Genomic DNA, 22,406 nt, shown 5'->3' with positions numbered 1-22,406 from the left:
TGTTATTTTACTCAGATCAAGGCTCTGATGCTGTTTTTTGTATGCATAGCCATGCCCATCGAAGCAATAATTGTCTAGAGAAATAATAACAATTTTAAGGTCTGGGAGTCCATGAAGTTTTTTTCATTTCTGCGGTTAGGATTTTATCCTTTTGCTCTTGTTGTCACTTTGGAAATATATTGTTATCAAAGAAAGTCTGAACAACACATGCAAAGTGACTTTAGTCGTAACCATTTGATGATCATGTACTTCCAGAGAGAAGAAAGAGATGGGTGGTATTTGTTGGAGGTCTCTCTCTTTTTATTTATCTACTTTCACGACTATCTTGTTTTTTTATTTATTTCCATAAATCTCAAGTTCGAGAGATCAATTGGATAGTTTTCTAGTGTTGGAACAATTTTTCCCATTGGAGTTTCGTTGTATACCTTACAATTGGATAGTTTTCTAGTGTTGGAACAATTTTATCCATCGGAGTTTCGTTGTATACCTTACTTTCATAGTATAAGGTTGAAATCCTATATATATATATATATATATATATATATATATATATAAAAGGCATTAGCTCACTAACTCATATGAACATATGAGCTCAACGGTTTATATTGAATTTGGGTTGATCTGACGATCACCGATGTTCGGTAGTGTTTGAAGTGTATTTAGTTTTTTACAAATTTAAATTACTTGAAATTTTAAACATGTGTTTATAAAAAATAGGTGAACTTTTAAAAAATATCAAAAAAATATTTTACATGAAATAAATTGATCAAAATACCCTCGAAAAATTTTAGGGGGTATTTTGGTCATTTTATTTTTTACAAATAAAATTTTTTATATTTTTATTAAGTGCGTCTTGATTAGAAAAATAAACATCTAAAATTTCAAGTGATTTGGATTTGTAGAAAATAAAATAAAATTCAAGCACCGTCGGACATCCGTGATTGTCAAATCGGTTCAGATTCAATTTGGGCCGTTGTGCTCATATGTTCATATAAGTTAGTAGGTTATATTATAGGAAAATATGGGATTAGCCCACAAGCTCATATGAACATATGAGCCCAACGGTTCAGATTGAATTTGGGTCGATCAGACGATCACGGATGTCTGGTAGTGTTTGAATTTTTTTTTTTTTTTTTCTACGGATCGAAATCACTTGAAATTTTAGTTGTGTGTTCTTCGTATCGAGGTGAACTTAATAAAAATATAAAAAAAGGTATTTGTAAAAAAAAAAAAAATCAAAATACCCTTCGAAACTTTTGGGGGTATTTTGGTCAATTTATTTCGTATAAAATATTTTTTTTATATTTTTCGAAGATTTATCTATTCTTGATGAACACACGTCTAAAATTTCAAATAATTTGAATTTGTAAAAAAAAAAAAAAAAAAAAAAATTCAAACACTACTAGACATTGGTGATTGTTAGATCGGCCCAGAATCAATATGGGATGTTGGGTGGGCTATTCCCATTATATATATATATATATATATATATATATATATAGACCAAACATTCTATATATAAATATAAGGATTGTCTACAAAGAGACCATTTATCTTTGGTACATGTAGATCAGAATCATTCCCACTCATTAGATGTCAAATTGATAGATTAGGGTGAGTCACAAAGTTTGATAAATTTTTTTCTTGGAACTTTGTTTCTTTTTTTTTTGACCAATATTACTAGCTTTATTAAAAGCTATTCAAAAGAGATTACATCGTCAGAGACAATAAGGGACTGCAAAGAAGCTCCCCATTTAGCTAAAGAATCAGCAATACAATTAGCCTCACATTAAACGTGACAAAAGGAGATCGACAAAGATGTTGCAATATCCATCACTTGCAACCAAAGAAATCGAACCACTTAATGACATTCAGAGAGTTCCCTTCGAAAATACAGCTATTGCCCAAATTCTTAGAGGTGAAAATCTTCAACCCACAAAGCAAAGCACTCAAGTCAGCACAATTTGCTGTGGCCTCACCTATCAAGCCAGAATAGGTAAAAGTTACATTGTGCCCCCCCAATTCCAGCTAACCGATGATTGCCAAAGGAACTTCCATCAAATATAAACTTCAAGGTACCTGGACTCGGAGCCTTCCATATGCATCGAATTCTCAAACTACCAGAACCCAGTTGAAAAAGGTTATGCAAATTAGCCTCCACATCCACTTTGGAAATCCCCTTTCTGTCCTTTGTCACTGACATCCACGACTAAATGGAACATTTGATAATATAGATGAGTTTGACAAAGGGAACAACCTCCTCTTCAAAAGTCCTCATATTCCGTTCTTTCCAAACCTCCCAGAGAATAGCTGCTAGTGCAATTTTCCATAGAATTCGACCTGTCTTAGGCAAAAAAGGAGCTTTCAAAGAAGAGATAATCCCAGCCACATTTTGAGAGAGCACCATCTGTAATCCAACCATTTCAAACAACTAATACCAAATTCGTAAAGTAAACGGGTAATGTAAGAAAAGATTCACACCAATCTCCCCATCTTCCTTACACAACAGACAAACATTTGGAAGAATTTTCTCCCTTTTGATCAAATTATCGACAGTCGGAACTCTATCCTGAGCGGCTAGCCAAATGAAAACTTGAACTTTGTTTCTATTTAATGGTATTCGTACAACCGCTCATTCTAAAATACATAAGACAAGAACAATTGTGACCTCCATGTACAAAAGATAAATGGACAATCCCATAAAAATATTGCAAATATTTATTGATTTCTTTTTTCTTTGAAGGGTTCATTAATCTTGCTTCTCTTCTTACCTTTTTACATGCAAAACACGTAAATATACGAATGTATAACATACACTGAACACTTAGAAACCATAAATATCAATTTGTGGCTATCCACCTGTTTACTACTCAAGGACTTCACATATTTGCCTGTTGTATGGATCCTGGCATTGAGGTCTCTGACGACGAGGGTCATCAGGAATGATCCCATGCTCACAATTAAGCTCTCTGGTTTAGAAGCTAATGACTCGTTGACTGTACTCAAAGACGCCGTTATTGAACTCGGTGTTTGAAAAATTGATCCGGCCTCAGAAATCGGCCAAGGGCCGGATCCGAGTAATCGGTTAACTAGCCAGTTCAACCGGCCTAACTGGGCAGGTCTTGGCCTATCCAAAAACTGTTAATTAAAAAATAAAAAAGTACATAACAAATCCAAAAATATATAGAAAGTATATTTAAAACGTGATTAAAGGCAAGCACATCCAAATGAGTTGAAAAATGAAATTGAAAAAAAATATTGAAAAAATGGATTTTAAAAAAGAGAAAAGTTTATATAAGGTTGGACCTTAAAATGTAGAACTACGGTTGCACCTAAACAAATCCATCGGAAAAGGTTATTTTAATATTGAAAAACCCTCTAATTGACCATCTCGATATCGAGATGAATGACTATAAAAAAAAAACAGGATTTTGAGTCCCAGAAATGATGCATCTTATAACACATTATCTAGACTGTCAATTTTCAAGATTTTCATATATTAATAGATTTACTTGATTTTAATCATTTTTGGAGTTTAAAATTTCATAATTAGATATAAAAATAGATTTTGAGATAATCTTAAGAATATTTTACCTCAAAATTATATGTTATGATAAAATTTGAAGGTGCACAGTAAATAGATTGTTTAAGATTGCAACTTTATTAAAACCACACCTTTTCAAAAGTTGATTTGTGTCCAGGGGTATTTTTGAAATTTTTCAAAAATATAAAAATAAGTATTCTTGGCAAAAACACTTTTCAATCTTTGCCAAAATGATAAAAAAAAAAAACATTTAAAACACATTACAAACAAATCCCTTATTTTTTGAGATTATATATATATATTCTTTAAAATACCCTGCCTGTTCCGAGTTGGACTGGTCGAGTTTGCCAACACTGATTGAACCTTTGGGTGCTCAAGCGATCAATGTGTTCATTTATGGCATTGAGCAGTTGGGCTACAAGTTTGATCACCTATACCACTGTTAGACACTTTAAGAGGTCTGGCATGGTTCCATTACTTGATACAAATATTGAGTACCTAGATGATTCCAGTATGGACTTGCTCTTCAGTGGGATGTTGAGCACTTTAGTGCTTGAGTTGTCGAGAGTGCCGACATGCACTGTCATTGGGTGCTCAACAGTGAGTTTTTAACCAGTTCATGCGTGGAGTACCAAAACGATCTAATTATCAGTCTTTTTGTTTACTGTCATTGAATACTTGGCAACTTCATGCCTTTCTTCTACATGCACGCCGTCGTCGGATACCTAAACGATCCAGATATCAACCTTCTCATTTGCTCCACAATTGCATACTTGAGAATACATTCCCTATCCTTGTTGGTGAAGTACTGATGAAGCACTAGAGCATGGGACACTGACAAATGACATGAGAGAGCAATGTTTGGGGAAACCGGGAAAACAAGGGGTAAAATGTTTCAAAATTTGTCAATCTGGATAAAAAATCACCATAGACTGAACATATTCGTGTTTGGAATTGGCAATTTGGTCGATATATTATATGTTGTAGACCTCTTGTAGTAAAAGAACTTGTGAGGAAACCTCCCTCACTCTATTTCATGACAATGTCGGGTGTTCGAATCCTTCCATTGAGACTTTCCTCTGGTTTTTTAACCTGTCAAAGTTCGAACTTTTAGGATATATGTGCGTCTTGTTTTTAAGGCTAAAAAAAGTAACACACATGCAGGGGGCCTTACGATCACAACACACTTAGGAATCAAAATGAAAATTCAAAGAATAATAAAAATTGGAATTCAAATCAATGGACATAGAAAAGGTGTACCTATCAATGATCCTTGGTATGAAACTCGGAGAGGGAGTAGACTATGAATTCCCGTGATGAGAATATATTGAAAGTTGCCAGAACATGGTTTCTTTGATTTGGATAAAGCTAGCTAAGGCAGATCTTTTATAGAGGTAATGGTTTTTAGAGTATATAAAGTACATAGTTTGTATAGGATAGGATAGGATATAGAAAAAATAGGGGTATTTTTGGTATGAAGACCATAAGAAGCGGGTGGGTGGTTTTCATAGGGTTGCACTCCTATCAAAATAGGTAAAGTGAAAATTGTAATTCTAGCATCGAAAAACCTTTAAATCAATCACTTCGGCCTTGACAATTATGGTTGTAAAAAGAAATTAGGATTTTAAACCCTAAAACTAGTATATATAATAACACATTATCCAGGGAGTCTATTTCGCGCACAAAATAAGTCTTAATGGGTCTAAGATCTCTACCATTTTTTGAACTTCAAATTTCATTGTATGTATTGGAAATTGATGTTAGAGCCATCATAAACATTTGAGATGCCCAAAATGCTTTCTGGACGAAAATTTTGAAAGGACTCATGTGATCTAGTCGGAGTATATAATAGTTTTTTTTTCTTTCTTTTTCAATTCTTTTTCTTTTTTTCACGGCCTAGATCACTCACAAGCAGTATCTACAATATAATAACCTTAAATAAAATAAAATAAAAGAATACAATAGGATTTCAAGAACTTGAAATCATTAAAAAAAACTTTATTTCAATAACAAAGAAAAGACACACTCTATGCTTGGGAATAAAAGGCATAATAAATAAATATGCAAGAAACAAAAGTGGGTGCCGGAGATTATCTCAAACGACTTCTTATACCCCAAGTCACTACCTTCTGATGGCGCGGGATCTAATGGTCAGCCTTCAATCTCAACCAGAAAAGTAAGTATTGGACAAGCCTCACCAATGAAATATAAATCCTTTAATCATAAATCTCAAACCCTTAGGTTGAGAGAGATACTTATCTTTTTACTACAACCCTATGGAACTTAACCCCAATGTGAGATGAAAGAAGATGATAGATACCATGAGATGAAAGAGAGTAGGGTGTGCCCCCCCTTGGGCCTTTCAAGAGAGAAAAACTTACGAGAGAGTGATATATAACTTAGAGTAGGCATGCTCTTTTGGGAGGTTTTAAGAGAGTGCTGGAAAGTTATGAGGTGTAAGAGATATGGTGCAGAGATTTAAGTAGGGTACTCTCTTTTTTATAGTGCTTGAACAAATTTAGGATCTCTTAGAGTTTTACTTGGCTTGCCATTTATGTGAGATTGAATATGCACCATTGATCTTTTGTGATTTGTGGGGTGAGAGATATGAGCTCTCCATTCCATAGATGGGCCATCAATATCCTATGAACAGTGTTAGAACCATTATCCTCCACTCCCTAAACTATTTTCCTATCAATTAATTTAAATACGAAACTAGTATATGATAGTATTATCTTTTCTTATTTTATGCCTAAGCTTTCTCAAAGATACCAAAATATCATTCAAAATTTCCTTAGCGCTTAAGCTTTCTTAAAACTACACAAACTTATCTCTCAAGCTGTAGAGTTTGATTATAAAAAATAGAAAGTGTCCTAGTTATCCCTAGGTGGGGCGTGCCACCCATTGGGGCACACAATGTGCCCCACCCAATTTACAATGGTGGGCCCAAAATTGGGGCTCTCATGTAATTATATTATTTTTTATATTTTTAAAAATACACAAAATCATTATTTGAATATTTAAATCATTATAAAATCAATATCTCTGTTTTTATAAATCCAAATTTGATAAATAAAATATCCAGAGATTTAAAAAAATTCAAATAATAATTTCTAAAAATCATATGTTATTAAAATAAATAAAATTAAATACTTTGAGAGGAAAATGATTCATATGGTCTATAAATAAATATCTACTGTAGCACTCCATGTCCAACTGCGAACTATGAACCACAGATGTTTTTTCAAACCGACTCAGCGTTGCCCATGACCCAAAGTTTATGCAGGGGATTATTAGTGGGTCACCAAAGTTTAGCCAATGGGCAAGAGGTTGCAGTCCCAGTATATGGAAATCAGGTCCCCCTAGAGACGAAATCAAGGTCATCCTGACCTGATGCAATCCATTGCTCAATGGTGTACATGAGGTATCTTTCGCACGTACACATGCTTTACCCTTAAAAGTGGTTTGCTTTCCCGAAAACAGCTATCAATGTGTATGTCGTATGATGATACAAATGATGAGGCTTTAACCACGTCTCTGAAGGCTTTTCATCACACACAAGAGTCATATTGTTTCTCGGCTCACTCTTCCAGACATACTCTAGCATCATCAAGGGATAGCACATTTAATCTCCATTGCTTTATTTCTCTATACTCAAAGAATGTGGGTTTTTATCAACCAGACTGACTTAGCACGTTAAGCACAGTTCAGTATCAGCAAACATCGTTTGCTTAGTATAGTCAACACGGTACCACACTCCTATTGATTTAATATTCCACTATATAATTCATTTACAAATACTCATAAGGCTTTTAATGGCCATATACACCCAACAAATTCGAGGTGAGAATTTACTTTATTTTAATAAAGCCTAGACCTTGTAGAAAGAAATCCTTTTAGAATTCATAGTAAAGCTTCAAGACTCAAGCTAGGGGGTTATGATCTATGTTGACCTCCCATGGCTTAATATGGGAGGGAGTATTTTTAGGTCTAAGGTGGGAGGTGGTTAGGATTTTTCTGATGCAATTATGGCACACCTATCATGGTGCAAATATTCTTTCTAGGTATAAAATTTATCTATTTTGTAACGTTCAACTAGAGTAGGATCCGACAAGGACTTTAGGGTAGAATACTTATTGAAGGGGCCCTACAAAATAATAGTTTAGGGTAGCCTACCTCCTAATCGAATTGAATCTCTCTCTTATGATAATAAATTCCCTTATTACAAGCCTAGCTAGAAAGATATAATAAAATATATAATTGGAAAAGGGAAATCTCCATTTTAGTGAACACCTTATCTTTATCCAAACATGTGAATCAATATTTAAAATATGTGTACAAATAAAGCGATGTGTTCTCCTGCAGTGAGGATTATTGTCTTCACTAGAAACATAATCCTTAATCCCCAAATTTTAAGAATTTTATTTTTCAAAAGTAAATTTTTATGTATTTTTATGAATATTACTAGATGTTACAGCGAGTGAACTTTGGTTAGTGTGTTACGATACTTAGATTTTATTATTACACAGATTATTCGATCTTGCATAATGAAACAAAAGTAACAGAGTTTTGGCATTTTGAAGATTATTAGATGATATGTAATCGGCTGATTAGTCCCCCATCTTATCATTAGCCCAAATCAATGAGCTTTCCTTCAATGAGGAGCAGATTTAAGCAAGGTTTAAAAGTTCAGGAACTCATATAAAGCCGTACCAAACTATAGAGAGAGATCCTTTTATCTCAATATTGACCTTTTACTAGGCCTTTAATAAAGTTAATTGAGAGTTTCTCTTAAATGAAGTAAAAAATATGGTTTCAGGATATCTTTATCAATTCGATTAACATGTGCATCACCATCCAGAGGTACTGCATAACCCTAAATCAAACCCCTTTTGATTACTTTGAAGGACAAAATAAACTAAAACAGGGAGAGACACTCTCTCTATTTCGTTATTATAGCAATGGAATACTTCAAAATCATTAGAAAGAAGGCAAGAAAATGGAGATTTCAATCACCTAATATCCCGAGAATCACTTCCACTCATTCCCACTCAATTTATGCAAATGAGCTTCTCTGTTTTTGGAGAAATTAATCCACATACCAACCAATCCCTTGAAACCACTCTTTAACACAATCCAACATTTTAAAAAGAAAACACACTTCCCCAATCTTTCTATGGATTACAAAAAAGAGCCCTCCAAAAAAAATAGGGAAAATTTTATATGGAGCTAAGGCTCTAAAAAATTTCACTAGAAGAAATTGTTTTGACGCTCCAATTGATCATCTCGACATCAAGATGCATGATCATGAGAAAAAAAGGATGTCAAGTTTTGGAAGTAGTATATTTTGTAAGGCATATTTGGACCGTCAATTTTCAAGATTTTCAACTTTTCATAGATTTGTCGATCTACACTATTTTTAAAGTTTTAAACTTTATAAATAAAGGTGAAAATATATTTTAAGGCTATCACAAAGATTTTCAGTGTTGAAACCACGTTTCTCGATACTATTTGAAGGTAGGCTCTAATTTGATTGTTTAGAGCCTAGGCTCTATACAAACAGCACCCAAAAAAATATATTATTATTCTTCCCAACCAATTTGATAAAATTAAAATTAGTGATTTTTTCCTTCTCATTGTCCTTTTAGAGCCTTCCACTTGAACTAAATCACCCCTCCTAAGTAGTGTTGTTATGTGTCGATGTTGCACATGGCCAGCCCACCTACGTCTATTTTCCTTCGTCTTATTGCTTATTGGAGCCACACCTAAGTTCCCTTGATGTATTCATTATGAATAAGATCCTTTGTTATATTGTCACTCATCCATCTCAACGTCGTCATCTCAACTACACTCATTCTATAGATATATTTTTTCTTGACCACCTATTTCATCCGATAAAACATGGCTGGTTTTACAACTATGCTATACAGCTTCTCCTTCAGTTTCATTGGTATGTGGTGATCGCATAAAACTTAAGACTCATTTCCACTTCGCCCACCCAATTCTAATTTTGTGTGTGATATTTTATTCAATGTCTCCACTCTCATAGAAGATCAAACCGCCTCATAAAAACTTAAGAATATTAAAAATGGATGGTCTATATAATATATTGCAATGCGATATTTTTAATATTTCAAAACCATTTTTTTCCTATATTCATACATCTCAAGGTTGAGATGATCAATTTGAGGGTTTTTTGTTGTTGGAAAAGCTTTTATTGATGGATTTTTTATGTGCATCGCAACCTTCATTAAGGTGCACTTCAAAATTCCAGCAGGAAGAGTGTTTCGAAGTTGAAAAACTTTCTTATGGATATTCTTGACCTCAAGATCTATGGCATAAAGAAAAAAGAATTGCAAATATAAAAAATAGTTCATATTGTAATAAGTTATCTAGACAATCTATTTTCAAAATTTTGAAGTGTTTATAGATCTGCTCAATATGCACAATTATTAAAATTTTTAATTTCATAATTAAGTTGAACATGGATTTTCAAGCCATTGTAATATATTCGATACTGGAAATACATCATCTGCCAAAATTTAAAAGTACTCCTAGCTCGTATAGTATAAGGTGTGCACCTTAAACAAATATAAGCGAAACTAATTATTCAACGAAGAAGTTGGATAAGGTGTCTACCTTATACTGTAGAAATAATGTGCATCTAAAAATCCATTTAAAAAGTTATTCTGATGTCAAAATCCTATAATTAATCATCTCGATCTCAAGATATATAGATATAAAAGAAAAAATAAATTTAAAAATAATACATTTGGTAGTACTTTATCTATGCTGTCAATTTTTTAGATTTTCATGTACATATAGATCTGCTTGACCTGCACTATATTTGAAATTCTAAATTTCATTACTAAAGGTCAAAATAGATTTTTTATCCATCCTAAAAAATATAAGTGGATGTGGTGTTGGCGCACCTTTGCAAGGTTGACGCCTTGTACTAATCACACATATTCTTCAATGCATATCATATTTAAGGGAGGCAATGGACCCGGATCTGAGACGGGATTGAGGGGTAGACCCAATCTGGGTCCAGGTATTGTTCCATACATTAGACTTGATGGGTTGGATCTCAGTCCAAATCTTGAACCCAAGCATGGTCTGTATCAGGTAATATTTTTTTAGTCTTAATATGTAAAAAATATTTAAATATAGTTAAATATATAGATATTTTATTTTTGGATAGGGTCCGATCGGCTCTGGGTCCCTTATTATATTTTCGGATCTAGAGGCAGGAGCTGGATCGGAACGGACCCGACCCGTTGCCACCCCTATTTCAGACGTAGGGATAAGGTTAGTCATGGCCGCTTATTGGCTCGCTTGGCCTCTATGCGCTGCTGCTTTCATATGATTTACTGAAAAATCTCTCTCTCTCTCTCCTTTTCTGAAATCTCTCTCCCTCTTTCTCTCCCTTACTGTGTTCCCCCGTTTGAGATGGGGAGTACAAGCATTTGGGGCTTCCTAAACTTGGTTGAGTTCTCTGTGTATGATACCTACTCTCATCTCTAAATTTGTTTGTGGGTTCTTCACTCTCATTGCAACTTCAAAGCATGGCTCGGGTTATAGGAGGCCCCTTCCATGTAGCTTGCTCTCGTAGAGCAATCACCTCTAAAAGGCAGCGTTTTGATAGTAAAGAAGTTCCTGTTTCTTTCTCATCTTTGAGAAACTCTGGGATATGGGGTGTTCGAATTGTTCGAAGCATTTGCGTTTCAGAGTGGTCGTTTCATAGGGGATTGGTAGTTGCGGGAATTGGGGGATTTAGGCAATCGAGAAATAGCAGGTCCAGCGACGAAGATTCTGATCCAGCTATTGATATTGGTGGGATAAGGTGAGGTGTAAGTGTTTTTCTATATGTTGGTTTTATGGGTTTCTGTGTAGTTTTAAAATTCTTCCCCTCAATGATTTGGTTAATTGAAGTCAATTCCAATGGATTTTGTTTTAATTGTTACTGAAATAAAGCCTTTTTGTGTTACTTTGTGTTGAATTCAATTTAAGTGTAAGAAAATTATAATAAATCAATGTTGACAGGTTCTTTTTGAATTTGAGTTAGTTTTATTGAGATGTTGTTGTTTCATATTTTGGTGTATCTATATTGGAGGTGTTGTGCTATTTGTATGTCAGTGTATCTATGTGAGAATAGGAGTTTTATTTTTGGATTTTAATTGTGCATGTCCATTTTGAAAGTTGGAACTCTAATATGCAATTGTTGGTATGTCTTGCGCCTTTTGAAATTGGTTGCTCTACTAAACTATGTCTTTATGTTTTTTACAGCATTTTCGGACTCCGCTGAGTCCACTCGGACGACTGGACTCGGCAGAGTTACTCGGCCTCCACCTATTTGGGGCGAGTTCCAGGGCAACTTGCAAAGCCCCTAAAACAGGCACTAAAAAATATTTTAAAAGTTAAAATGCAAATTTTTTTTGAAAGGGCCATTATACTGTTAGAATTAAGTTTCTAGATGATTTTGATAGTTTTTAAGATGATTTGGGAACTTTCATATTTGTTCCTTGTTTTTTAGTTTTTCTGAAATATTCAAGATCTTAATAAAAAATTTCAATGTCCATCTTTTATAGATTTTTTATCTTCTTTGGTCTTCTAATGATTTCTATTGCCACTTTCAATTTTTTTTGATTTTTAAATATTTTTTTGCAAATCTCTTTTTTTTTTTGACTTTTTCTTTTTATGTAGTTTCTTGGACCGTTCCTTACTGGGCCGTGTTACACGCCTCGGCCAAGGGAGGAGTACCTTGGCCTAGGAGAGTTAAAAAACGTTGGTTTTTTAACAATCAATCATCTATTATTTCTGTTACTTATAGTCTTTATTCTAGATAACCAAGAGCTACAACTGTTGTGTTTAAGATGTGATAAATAATGCTGTTTTGATTGGGATGGTAGTCTTAGACTTTTAGTCAAGTTGTTTAAAATGAGAACTATCCGGATTGTTCTTCCATTGACCAATTCAAAGGTTGAGAATTGTCTTATGGCCTGAAACAATTCTACGAATCTGTTATGGGAGCTTTTTTTGAGTCCTAAAAGTCTCATGGTTTATTCACTGTTTGGTAGAATGCCATCTGTTGGGATGTCTATAATTCTTCTTTATCTAGATGATGTCATAGTTATAGCGGATAGCAAAGAGAGCCTCAGTACATCAACAGATACTGAAAATTTAATAGGGAAGACTTGGGATCATTGAAGGAGAGAAGGTATGAAGTTTCTCCACATAGTAAGCATGCAATGGCCGACTGTGATCCCATTGCTCATCTTATGAGGTGGAATAGAAATCATTCACATAGGTTTTTTTTTTTAATTTACATTAACGTATGTTTTATTACTTAATTAGTGAGTAGAGTTGTGCAGGAGCACCAAAAGAATCCACCTTATGAACTATGTAGGAGCACCAAAATAACCTATCTTTTGAGCTATGTGGGAGCAACATAAGAACCCACTTTATGAACTCCGCTAAGAGGCACCCTAAGAGCCCACTTTATGTTATCTGTGGCAGCATAAAAGAACCAACTTTATGAGCGAGGTTCGTATACTGCCCGAGGGATAATGTCTTCAACCCATGTGGGTTGAAACATATCAACGTTTTATTTCTCCTTTGTACTGATGTGAAATAATTTTTTTTTAATTAAGTTTTTCATGAGTGAGAAGTAAATATTTTATAACACTGTGAGTTTGCTTTCCCTTTGTATGTAACCTGGCACACTGTCTAAGGCTGCTTTCCCTTTATGAGTAATTAAATGAGGTTGCTTTCCAGTGAGGGATAGGTTGGAATTGGACAGGGGAGATATTTTGGTGTACCATGTGTACGGCCATACTTTAGGATCATTTGAAAGGAAGGAAATGATTAAAACACTACCTGGGTTCATCAGGCAAGTCTCAGTGTCCAGAGATGAAAAATAGTTGATCCAAATGGTGTAGAACTATCGGGAAATACCGAAGTCATCTCGAATTAAGAATTGAAACCCCAGCCTTGGATACAATATGTAGCACTCCAATATTTGCGTCACTGCATTTTCCTTCAATGGGTGATTTATAATTGAGAACACTGGAGTGTTCGGAAAATGTTTTCTCACAAAAGAGAGTATATTTTTTGAAAATCATTGATGGAGACACCAGCAATACTGATGCAAATAAAAATCGGGGTTTGCAGGAATTTTTTTTGCAAGAATTTTTCTTTAGGGTTATTATTGTCTTCTTCAGTTGTAGAGATTTAAAGGTTAGAATAGTAAATTCTCTATGGGAGTTGATTTGGATAGATTTTTATCAAGATATAGTTTCTATTTTTGTGAGGGTTGAGGTTGTTATCTCTTAATGGGTTGAAAGGAAAAAGGAAAAAGAAAGAAAGAGATAAGAGAGAGTTGGAAAAGATATCAAACTTTCTTTTTACAAGATATGAAGTTAGAGAGAGATAATGGTGGGTTGAAAAGGTGGTACGTGGAGAATAGAGAGAGAGTGAGAGAGAGAGAGAAAGAGAGAGATAAATTTATTTTTGTTTATGGGTTTTATTTATTTATTTATTCAACTAAATGTATTTAAAAGGAAGATGGCCCTTCTTTGTCAATGGAGAGAATTTGGTGATTCAGTAAAGAGTTGATCTTGTGAAAAGACCTTTAGGGTGGATTCCTTTGCAGATCCTGAGAGATGCTATATTTTCAGCTTTTATTATTATTTTTATTTTAAATATTTCTTCCCTCGGTATATTCTCAGCTTTTATTATTATTTTTATTTTAAATAGTTCTTCCCTCCATCTTCTCTGCATCAGTTGGTATCAGAGCCGTGTTATTGTTTCTCCCTACATCAGTTGGTATTAGAGCCCTGAGATCCATGCTGATGACAAAGAGCCATGAGATCCGTGTTAATCACAAATAACTGATGATCTAGTTATGGAGCGTCTAGATCAAATATTTGTGTGATTGGATATTTGAGACTCAAAGAAGACCTAGTAGAGCATAGCAAAGTAATAGAACAGGGTCTACAAGATCTATTCAATAGATTGCAATTGGAGGAGGAAGAACATGAAGAGGTAGAAGATCAAGAATCAACCACCAGTCCAAGCATTAGTCACACATCACAGCTTGCTTTAGAAATTGAGTTAGAGACTCATGAAATACAAGTGGTGGAAGGTGCAAGAGATTTTGGGATCACAATTGATTTTTTAAGCATATTATGACTTTGTTCGATTAGGATCAACAATCAAAAGTTCTAGAAGACAAGGGTGAAAGTTTCCAGTTGGAACAACGTGAAGAAGATAATGAAGGAAATTTTTTGAATTCCATAAGCTTGAGGTTGAGCTTCTCCCAACCCAAGGAGAATGATGCAAATAAAAATCGGGGTTTTTTAATTTTCTACATTATATGTTTTAAAATTTTAAAAAATGTATTATTTGAGAGTTTGGTTTTCATTAAGGTTATTATTGTCTTCTTTACATGTAGAGATTTAAAGGATAAAATAATCAATTCTCTGTGGGAGTTGGTTAAGATAGATTTTTATGAGGATATAGTTTCTGTTTTTGTGGGGGTTGAGGTTATTATCTCTTAATGGGTTGATAAGTATCATGAAAGGAAAAAGAAAGATAAGAGAGTTGGAAAAGATATCAAACTTTCTTTTTATAAGATATGAAGTTAGAGAGAGATAAGGGTGGGTTGAAAAGCTGGTATGTGGAGAATAGAGAGAGAGAAAGAGAGAAAGAGAGAGAGAGATATAAAGTTATTTTTGTTTGTGGGTTTTATTTATTTATTTATTCAACTAAATGTATTTAAAGGGAAGATGTCCCTTCTTTGTAAATGGAGAGAATTTGGTGATTCAGTAAAGAGTTGATCCTATGAAAAGATATTTGGTGTGGATTCCCTTGCAGACGCTGAGAGAGGGTACATTTTCTTACCCTTTATTAATATGTTTATTTTAATTATTTCTTCCTTCCATCTTCCTTGCATCAAATACAAAAATGTTGGCCTATTCTTCTCCACTTTTTACTTTATAGGATGGGGAAATGCTCAAATAGATAAATGGTTGTTTGGTTCATTCCACACTGTTATGAAACATGTGTTATACTTTTGAATGATTCCTTACTTGGAAGGTTATTTTCCTTTTCTTTTGATCTTTTTCTAGGAGGAATTTCAATGTGTTTCCCTCCAAGACATAGTATGTGCATCAGATTTCATTATTCCTTTGTTGGTAAACATGGTATTGAAGCCACAACCTAATCATTGAGACAAATTGTTCAATTCTGGTTGGCTTTTACTCTTTTTCTAGGAAGAGCTCACATGCTTGGAATAAGATTAAGAAGGCAATAAAGCGTAACTTGTGAGGACTTTGCTTTTAGAAAGGCAAATAGTCATGGTTACTGGTTTTCCCTGTTAAAATGAAGGGTCCTTGGATTGTTACGTACTTCTGAAATCTGAATATCATGCTCTAGGTGATGGATTTTAATTTTCTAAAATAAATTCATTGAAACTTATGTGATCCAGCTTACTAAATGCGAATCAAAAGTTACATGTAGATTCAGTATTCTTATTCTAAGTGGGGTTTAAGCTTTTTTGGTATTTCTTATTTTTTAATTTTGACACTTTTAGTTTTCCAATGAGTAGCTTTTTTTCACTCGATGCCAATGTCAGTTGGGGTTCTGATATTGCAAGGATTAACAGCAATCTTGCCAAACTTCCCATACTTTTTGTGTCTGTATGTTCATATATTGCCCAACACCTCCATATCCGTTCTTTCTACTTTGGTTATGGTTCCCTAGAATTTAAGTTGGTTATGCGGCTAATAATGAAGATATGTGAAACAGGTCACCTTCTGTGCGGCTCATAGATGCACAGCAGAATATGGTTAGTTGATTCTGACAGAATTAGTTTCTTCTTAGAATTATGCTACCGAATTTGGGTTGATGTTTAGTTCTTAGGCTGTATTTTATGTTAGATGCACTGGGTTTTCTACAGGTTGGAATAATGCCCAAAAGTGAAGCCATCCGCATGGCGGAAGATGCTGAGCTTGATCTGGTATGCTTTCTTCTGATCGTTTTGGTTAGTTACGTGGTGTATGAATTTAAAAAGGTTTGGGGGATAGTTTTGACCTGAATTTTTTTCTATCTTTTTTTATTCATCCTGTGGACAGTTCCATAAAAAAGAAAAGAAGAAAAAAGAAAAATAGAGTTCTTACTTCTTAAAACCCTAGATCTAATCATCCATTAAATGGACAGTCACAGTCCAGAGTCAGTCTAGGAAGCGGTAACTAATTTAGATATTTTCAAGCTCCAAATAAATTTTCTTTAAAATTGATTGCTAGAGATGAGGAAAAGCAGTTTGAAAGCTTCAGGGGTCAAATAAATCTCCATAACAGTGTCTTTGGGTGGTGGGATAGTGTATATTTTGGTACTGCTGTACAGCGAATTCAGTTTAAAAAGAAAAAAAAGAAATGTACCATGGGATTCATCCCCCCCGGCCCCGAAAAAAAGGAAAAGAAAAGAAGCAATTGCTAAACTTTGGCCCCATTTGGTCCAACTTAATAATGACTTCTTTTACAGGTTATATTATCCCCAGAAGCAGATCCTCCGGTTGTCAGAATAATGGATTACAGGTATGGTTATTTTGTTTTTTTTTTTCTTAGGTTTGGTTGTTTGGATTATATGTAGGATTTGTTCTACCATTCTATTGATTTTTGGATTTCCAGTCATCAGTATAGTATGCGCTCTCTTTAAAAACTGGCTTGGGTTTTAGGGCTTGAAGTTATTTTTTCCATGTGAAAGTATTGTTTAAGAATTCCACGCTACTTCTTTGGATTATTGCAAACTTCACTAGGAATGCTTATATTGGGCTTCATTTTATGGCTGGTTGAACAGTTTTTTCCCATTCAAGCCAGCATTGCTCTATATATTCACTGGTTTTTAACCCCTTCTAAAATTTTCAGTAGTCATCTCTTATATGAAAAACATTAAGAAGAATTAGGCTCAGAAATGAATTAATTTTGTGTCCCTATCTTTACAGGCCTTTGAACGAGTCTTAGAATTTTTTCCCCTAGATACTTATTTTCATTATTTTCTGATGAAATACGATTGCTCTTCAGCGATTGCTTCAAGCCAGTTCCTTTGGGTCTTTACTTGGGACAGGTATTCTTATAGAAGATGATCTCATAAGGGGTTGTTTCTACCAAGTACCCATATTCCTATCAATGTGTCTTACTTGATTATCCATGGAGATTACCTTTGTAGAGGTCTCTTATTGAGCATATCTGCTGAAATGACTATTAAACAACATTGTAAGTTTTCATTTGCATGAATGTAGCTGAAAATCACAATCATTGCTTGCCTTGGAAATTAAGTAACAATATAGCAGTTGGATAATAAGGGCTTATCACAAGGCTCAGTCAATAGGTCACAATCACAAACTGCTTGCATATAGCAAATGTAGCATTAGAAGTCATACATAATTGGCTTTTGTGGTTATAAGCTGCATGCTATAAAGAAACTCACAGGTTATTTAATTATAGGCACGAGAATAACATAGGAAATATCCTTGCTTGAAATGGCGGGGGTGCTTTTCTTGTAGTTAATAAATGTCATGTATCTTCTTTATGTTAAACAAAAGAGGTCCAGACCAAGAGTATATCTATTGTTGCTTCTTAGGTTCAGTGCCGCTTTATCAGTTGCTTTGGTTGGATGGGTGATTTGGAGGTGGCTTTTGGCTCCCATTTCAATGAGTAGTTAACAGTGAGAGAGAGATGCAAAAGGTTTCCCTTCCAGATATAATGAAAAGGTTCTGTTATTAAGTAGAAAGTGGAAAAAAACGCAGAATTTCCAATCCATTATAGGAATTTGATACATACGTTTCTGTGCATGTGTATCACATACACCTGTAGAGCAATTAAAAGAATTTGTACTTTACATCTGTGTTTGATGCAAATGATCTCTAGACAATTGTTGTCCTTGACTTTTTGTAGTGAACAAACTTAAAAGATGTTCATATGTTAGTGAATGTGTGCTTACTTGAGCTAACAGTTTCTTAAATTTAATTGCTCCATGAATCTAAAGGCTGACAATTGACCTCCAAAGCCTTCAAATCCAAGATTGCTAGGCTGATTGCTAATCAGCTGGTCATCTACTCTTGTTCTTTTTGGGTTATAGATTTATTAGGAAACCTGGTGGTGCCTTCAAGCTCTCATTGAGAGGTACAGATTGAATAAAGATGAGTTGCTCTTTCACAAGAATTGAATGGTTTTAACCATTTAGGATACCAAGTAGGAGAAGAGATAGAAATGAGTTGTACAACCAAGAGGAAGCAATAAGTTACTTTCCGTTTCTTTATTTTTTACAGGGTGTGAGTCCTTTAAAAACTCCTATGAAAATCAGGTTTTTTCTTTATTGGCTGTTCACTTTCTTGTGGTGACAGGATGGACATGATTTCTTTTTTATATAGATATTTTTTGTGGATTCGGTTAATTATGGATTTTTTATTTTATTGGTTGAAACTTAGACCATAGAGTTTCTTCTCATTTGCCGCCCTGACCACTAAGTTAGAAGGCCGAACCCCGATTTCTTTTGAACTACAGAAAAATTTCATTGTAGGATCGAGCTGTTCATAGTAATCAAGTATAAATGAATCACATTAACACTAATGCTGTTCTATTCATTGATATCTAAAGTTTCCCCTTTCGATGTTTCACAGCAAGTATAGGTACGAACAACAGAAGAAAAAAAGGGAACAGCAGAAGAAAAGTGCAGGTAAATGATATTCTATTCTCAATTTTTTTTTGTCTGTCTTACTCTCTGATCTTAGCCTCTTATTTCCTTTTGGAGTTAGGTGTAATTTTTTGGGCATTTCCGTTGTGTGTTCGAACTTAAGATGTGTTAGTATTTGTTGTTCATTATACATGATAATTGAAGAAGGTGTTTTGAATGTTGCAGCAAGCCGCATGGATCTCAAGGAGCTCAAAATGGGGTAAGTATTTTTAAATTTATTTATTTATTGATTATAAGAAAAACCCCATTTTGATTTTTCACTTCTCTTGCTTCAAAGATGTTCTGCTGTTGCAAGTGTCCATTATTAGGAATTATGAGAAATTTCTACCCTTCTATTGTTGATAACAGAAGGTGGGTGCCCTGGTGATGTATAATAAACCATATTTTACACTGCCTATGTATGGTATTATTTTGTTTACTGGAACTTTATTGTAGGAAGCAGTGTTACGGGACTTACCTGAGTCCACTCGGACTCAGGCGAGGCCGAGTAACCCCGAATTGTGTGTACAACTGGGGTATATAAAAAAAATAAAAAAATAAATAGATAGAAATGTTATATACATTTTTTGTATATTATTTGGATGTTTTTGGCAAAGATTGGTGAGTGTTTTTTTGTCATTTTACCTATTTTTATATTTCCCAAACTGTAAATTAGTTTATTTTATTTAAGTCTATATTTTCTGTACTTTAAAGCTTATTTTAGTTTTTTAAGGTTGCTTTTGGTTTTATTTTACTTTTACTGCCTTTCTTTTGTTTTTCAATTTTTTTTCTATTTTTTTTATTTATTTAGAGCTTTTTGGCCCTGTGCAGGACTCGGCCAAGTAACTCGCCTTAGCCTAGTAGGGCTGAGTACCTTGGCCGAGTTGAGTCCCATAACATTGGTCGGAAGATATGCAGTCTGTGTCTTTTTACCCAAAAAATGACAGGTTATAAAGTGTTTAGTTTTTGCTACTACAACAGCAGCAGCAATAACAACAATAATAATAGAAACTATTCTTAAAAAATAATAAAAAATAGCCAATGTGTCTTGCTCATCATGAAGTGAAAAGAAGAATATATTTTAAATTTCCTAACGATTGTCGTTCATTGCATTTCAGTTATAACATTGACTCTCATGATTACTCTGTAAGAATCAAAGCTGCCAAAAAGTTTCTCAACGATGGGGATAAGGTGGGCTCTTAGCTTCTGCTTTATATCCAGGACTTCCTATTCACATATTCAAATCCTTCATGCTTTGGTAAATGTAAAACTGAGATCCTGTGGACAATTCCACAGGTAAAGGTCATAGTGAATTTGAAGGGCCGCGAAAACGAGTTCAGAAATATCGCTATTGAACTTATCAAGCGATTCCAGAGTGACATTGGAGAGGTACATTTGTTTGCTCTTTCTCACTACAAAGCAGTTGTGCAGTTGGCTAACATTTCGTCAGAGAGAGATATTAAGATTTCCATTCCCGTATCATTTATTTAAAATGGGTGTTGCAGCTGGCAACGGAGGAAAGCAAGAATTTTAGAGAGAGGAACATTTACATTGTCCTGGTTCCAAACAAAACAGTGCTTCAAAAAAGTCAGGAGCAGCCAAAGAAGAAGCAAGATTCGGAAGTCTCTGCAGGCGTCTAAACAAGATAATCCATTAGTTGGAGGAGGATAGTAATAACTGGATGTAACTAATTTGTGGTTTTTCCGTTTATTTTCTTCCAATCCGAGGTGTATAATATTATCTGAGTTATGAGTTCATATATTATTAGAATTTACACACACACTCTTCCTAACCTTCCCACCATGTCATGCATCCATTTTGGCACTTTGTAAAATTTTTGTATGAAATTTATGAAAGCCATCAAGAGTAATCCTGTAGATGATATGTGATTGATGATAATATTTGCGTTATGAAATCTCAAGTTTTTTTTTTAAGAACTCTTGCTGAGTCGTTGTTTCCTAAAGATGGCTGAGAAACAAGTAATGGTATTGTTTCACTCATGGAATGAGCAATGGACTGAGTACTTCAATCTGATCTTTTGGCAATTGATTTTCTCATACCAGAGAGGTTTGGCCTCAAACTGAGAAATGGGCATAGACCAGGTCTGGGCCCACAAACTTGACTTATTATGCAAATAGGCAAGTTTTGGGATCTAAAACCCAAGGAGTTCCAAATTCTTCACAAGGTCTCTCTCTGAACAACTGTGTAGCTGATGCTGGAAATTTAGAAGGGGGCGTGGATGAGATGCAGATATAAAAATAGTTTTGTGTAAAGCTTATGAACACAAGATGGAAGGCCCTCCTGATTTAAGCCAATGTTTGCCGTCTACGGATTAAAATCAGATGGAAGTGTGAAGGGACAGGTGGGTGGGTATGGGGGAATTCTCTGTGATCATCGTGGGGCCTTGTTATGGGCGGTCTCAGGAAGAGTACACACCTGTGAGATTAATGAGGCGGAGTTATGGACATTGAAGATCGGAGTTCTAAATCTAAATCTCTCCTACCCAAGGATGCATATCAAGGAGACTTGGCTAATGTCATTAGTTGGTGTTTGGCCCCAGATTCCCACCCCTGGTATCTTAGCAGCCATATGGCTGAAATTTTAATCCATCTAAAGGACTTTCAAGTTTCTTTTTTCACATGTACTTTAAGAGTTCAATTCTGATGCTAACCGACTGGCTAACTTGGCCACCTCTTAAGCTGTGGTCACCTTTTGTCTTTTACCTTTAACAACCGACAACCCCAGCCGGTCCCGTTGAAGACTGCCTTTGTTTTTTTTCTCCTTTTTTGCTCTTTTTCTTTTTCCTTATTTATTGTACTTTTCATTATCTTAATGAAGCTCACATTTACTCAAAATAATAATAATCAGTACGAAGGATACCTAACAATAGAATGTGGATAACTTCATGTATTGGAGTTGATTAAAATCAATATGCGAGATGCCTGAAAATAGAATGCAATGCAATCTTTGACAAGATGGCCTTCAAAGTCTAGGAGAGAGAGGAGTCATCTACTAATTGTTGGAAGAAAGGTTCTCTACCTAGAAACCCTTTCACAGATAATAAAAAAAAAATGCAATGTCTTTAAAAATTTTAATTAAGATAAATAAAAAAAAAGTGGAATAAGTGAGG

At 34.5% G+C, this 22,406-nt stretch overlaps 1 protein-coding gene across 2 annotated transcripts; it reads left to right on the top strand.

Annotated features, from left to right (window-relative positions):
* Positions 1-10,877: 10,877 nt before the first annotated feature.
* LOC18421805 (translation initiation factor IF3-4, chloroplastic) lies at positions 10,878-21,153 on the top strand. Of its 2 annotated transcripts, XM_088853639.1 has the most exons (10): positions 10,878-11,387; positions 11,831-15,431; positions 16,352-16,391; positions 16,503-16,562; positions 17,087-17,139; positions 19,224-19,279; positions 19,463-19,496; positions 20,395-20,467; positions 20,573-20,665; positions 20,782-21,153. In XM_088853639.1, exons 3-10 carry the CDS (start codon positions 16,389-16,391, stop codon positions 20,914-20,916), a joined length of 507 nt encoding a protein of 168 aa, XP_088709765.1. In that variant the 5' UTR covers positions 10,878-11,387; positions 11,831-15,431; positions 16,352-16,388; the 3' UTR covers positions 20,917-21,153. The 2 variants fall into 2 exon arrangements, with proteins under 2 accessions (XP_088709765.1, XP_006826668.1); XM_006826605.4 differs by lacking the exon at positions 11,831-15,431.
* The last annotated feature ends 1,253 nt before the right edge of the window (positions 21,154-22,406 follow it).

Source organism: Amborella trichopoda, chromosome 12, assembly GCF_054954075.1.
Source record: "Amborella trichopoda isolate Santa Cruz 75 chromosome 12, AtrichopodaSantaCruz75HAP2 v2.0, whole genome shotgun sequence".
Taxonomy (NCBI): Eukaryota; Viridiplantae; Streptophyta; class Magnoliopsida; order Amborellales; family Amborellaceae; genus Amborella; species Amborella trichopoda.
This window is presented reverse-complemented; position numbering and strand designations above follow the sequence as displayed.